General features: G+C 46.2%; 1 protein-coding gene across 1 annotated transcript in view; it reads right to left on the bottom strand.

The window, feature by feature from the left end:
* Nucleotides 1-2,500, bottom strand: part of LOC143284736 (gelsolin-like protein 2) — a 20,598-nt gene that overhangs the window by 5,953 nt on the left and 12,145 nt on the right. Inside the window, exons 6-7 of the mRNA XM_076591694.1 lie at nt 2,472-2,500; nt 1-20 (exon numbers count right to left, since the gene is read on the bottom strand). The exon at nt 1-20 is cut by the window's left edge and continues 89 nt beyond it; the exon at nt 2,472-2,500 is cut by the window's right edge and continues 99 nt beyond it. Of these exons, the coding sequence (XP_076447809.1) occupies nt 1-20; nt 2,472-2,500 (49 nt within the window). The remainder of the gene's footprint in view (nt 21-2,471) is intronic.

The raw sequence follows: 2,500 nt of genomic DNA, 5'->3' as shown, positions 1-2,500 counted from the left end.
CTGCGCCTCCCTCTAGAATTCTGGGTTCAGGACAAAAATTCTAATATATATATATATATATATATATATATATATTTATTTTATATTTTATTTTAATGAATCAAAACTCTGGTCTTTTGTAGACACTTATGATTAAAGTTTCTCAACCTATTTTTCATCAATCTTTCACAAGCGAGGTGAAAGCCATGCATGCTTTCTGTTTTTAGTCCACCGGCAGTCTTTAAAAAAAAAAAAAAAAAAAAAAAAAAAAAAAAAAAAACAGCAGCTAGACGTTCAGAGAGTTCTCTTCCAACTTGCGCGTCCTCAAAACCATACACCTGCTGCTGTGGCGTTTAGGGTGTTGGTCAGCTCAGCTTATTAACCCTCTAGTGCCCAGCCGTAGAAATCGTTGGGATATTTTTTTTTCTTTTGACAAAATTAATTTATGTGGAGCTGACAAACACATGGCAGGTTTATAGCTGTCCACAAAGGCGCCAAATCCTGTGAGGCCAACAGAATCGCTGCAGCAGAGCAACGCAGACAGGCCAGGAAAAGCAGTGCCAGCAAGTCCCCGACAGCCGCCACCATCCCCTGTCCACACTGCGTCAGAACCTTCCGGGCGCGGATTGGCCTGACCAGTCATCTGCGCACCCACAGAGCCCAACCCACCCACCCCCAGGATGACTAGATGGTCCTCGTCGATCCCCGACGGACGAACCACACACACATATAATTATATACCTGGATTAGTACTATGGGATGAGCTTCATATCATACATGATGTGTCAGGCATCTGGGGCACACAGGTCCTATATATCACCCACACAGCTGGGCACTGACCAACACCAAAGAATGAAACGTCAAGAAAGAACACTAGAATCGCCCTACTTGAAACCGATGTAGCGACTGGGTGTGTTTGTGATGCTTCCGTGAATTGGGTGTCACAAGTTTCAGTTTCAGTTTCAGTTTCACTTTCTCAAGGAGGCGTCACTGCGTTCGGACAAATCCATACACGCTACACCACATCTGTTGAGCAGATGCCTGACCAGCAGCATAACCCAACGCGCTTAGTCAGGCCTTGAGTGCATGCTTACATATTTGTGTACCTATGAAAGTGGATTTCATTTTACGTAATTTCGCCAGAGGACAACACTCTCGTTGCCATGGGTTCTTTTTCAGTGCGCCAAGTGCGTGCTGCACACGGGACCTCGGTTTATCGTCTCATCCGAAAGACTAGACGCTCAGTTTGATTTTCCAGTCAAACTTAGGAGAAAGGGCGAGAGCGGGATTCGAACCCACACCCTCACGGACTCTCTGTATTGGCAGCTGAGCGTCTTAACCATTCTGGCCACCTTCCTCCACGGGTGTCACAGACGAATGTGTTATCTGTATCACTCATCAGTCCAGGTGCGTTCGGTGTGTACCAGTGCAGATAGCCAAACATTTGGGACACTTTGGAAAAACGCCTTGCCCCGATGTGGAACCGGTGTAGCTGCCTATTCGTACCCCCGTTAGTGATTTTTTTTTTTTTTTTTTTTTTTTTTAACCCCGGGGTCAAATTGGAGTGATGGCCAAGAGGAGTCTGAGCGCGCTGGTTCGAATCACGGCTCAGCCGCCGATATTTTCTCCCCCTCCACTAGACCCTGAGTGGTGGTCTGGACGCTAGTCGTTCGGATGAGACGATAAACCGAGGTCCCGTGTGCAGCATGCACTTAGCGCACGTAAAAGAACCCACGACAACAAAAAGGTTGTTCCTGGCAAAATTCTTTAGAAAAATCCACTTCGATAGGAAAAACAGATAAACCTGCACGCAGGAAAAGAAAAAAAAAAAAAAGGGGGGGGGGGGGGGGGGGGGCGCTGTAGCGTAGCGACGCGCTCTCCCTGAGGAGAGCAGCCTGAATTTCACACAGAGAAATCTGTTGTGATAAAAACAGAAAAACAAAGAAAACAAATGTGACACGCTCAGGTTAATTAACGCCGGCGTGTATATGTAGACTATTCTAGAATCACCCCTGGGAAGTTTGGGGGAGTAAACTGCTACTAGTCAGAAATGACCTCCCACTCCCCCAACAGTGGGGGGGGGGGGGGCAGTTTGAGGCTGCTACACCGGGATAAGAACACGGCTGTGCTCATCAGAGCGGCACCGTCAGTGCCAGTCACCTCCTCGAAAGTGTGTGTAATTTACACAATTATATATGTCCACAACGCGATGGTCACAGTTATACAAACAAACAAAAACAAAAGATGTGAAATTGAATTTTGAAAAAAAAAAAAGTCGGCACAAAGTGACACCACTTTCAAAGAACATGCGCGCGCGCGCGCGCGCACACACACACACACACACACACACACACCGTAAATATAAAGACTGAAATTCCATTCTGTCTGGGGAAAACAACAATCACAACAACAACAATAATAACCACAACAACAACAACAACAACAACAACAACAACAACTACAACAACAAAAAATCCCCGCAACATACGCACGTGATAGTGGGGAAGTAGGACCTGAAGAG

The sequence above is a fragment of the Babylonia areolata genome, chromosome 8 (assembly GCF_041734735.1).
Source record: "Babylonia areolata isolate BAREFJ2019XMU chromosome 8, ASM4173473v1, whole genome shotgun sequence".
NCBI classification, from domain to species: Eukaryota; Metazoa; Mollusca; class Gastropoda; order Neogastropoda; family Buccinidae; genus Babylonia; species Babylonia areolata.
Note: the sequence above shows the minus strand (reverse complement) of the source record. Positions and strands in the feature narration are given on the sequence as shown.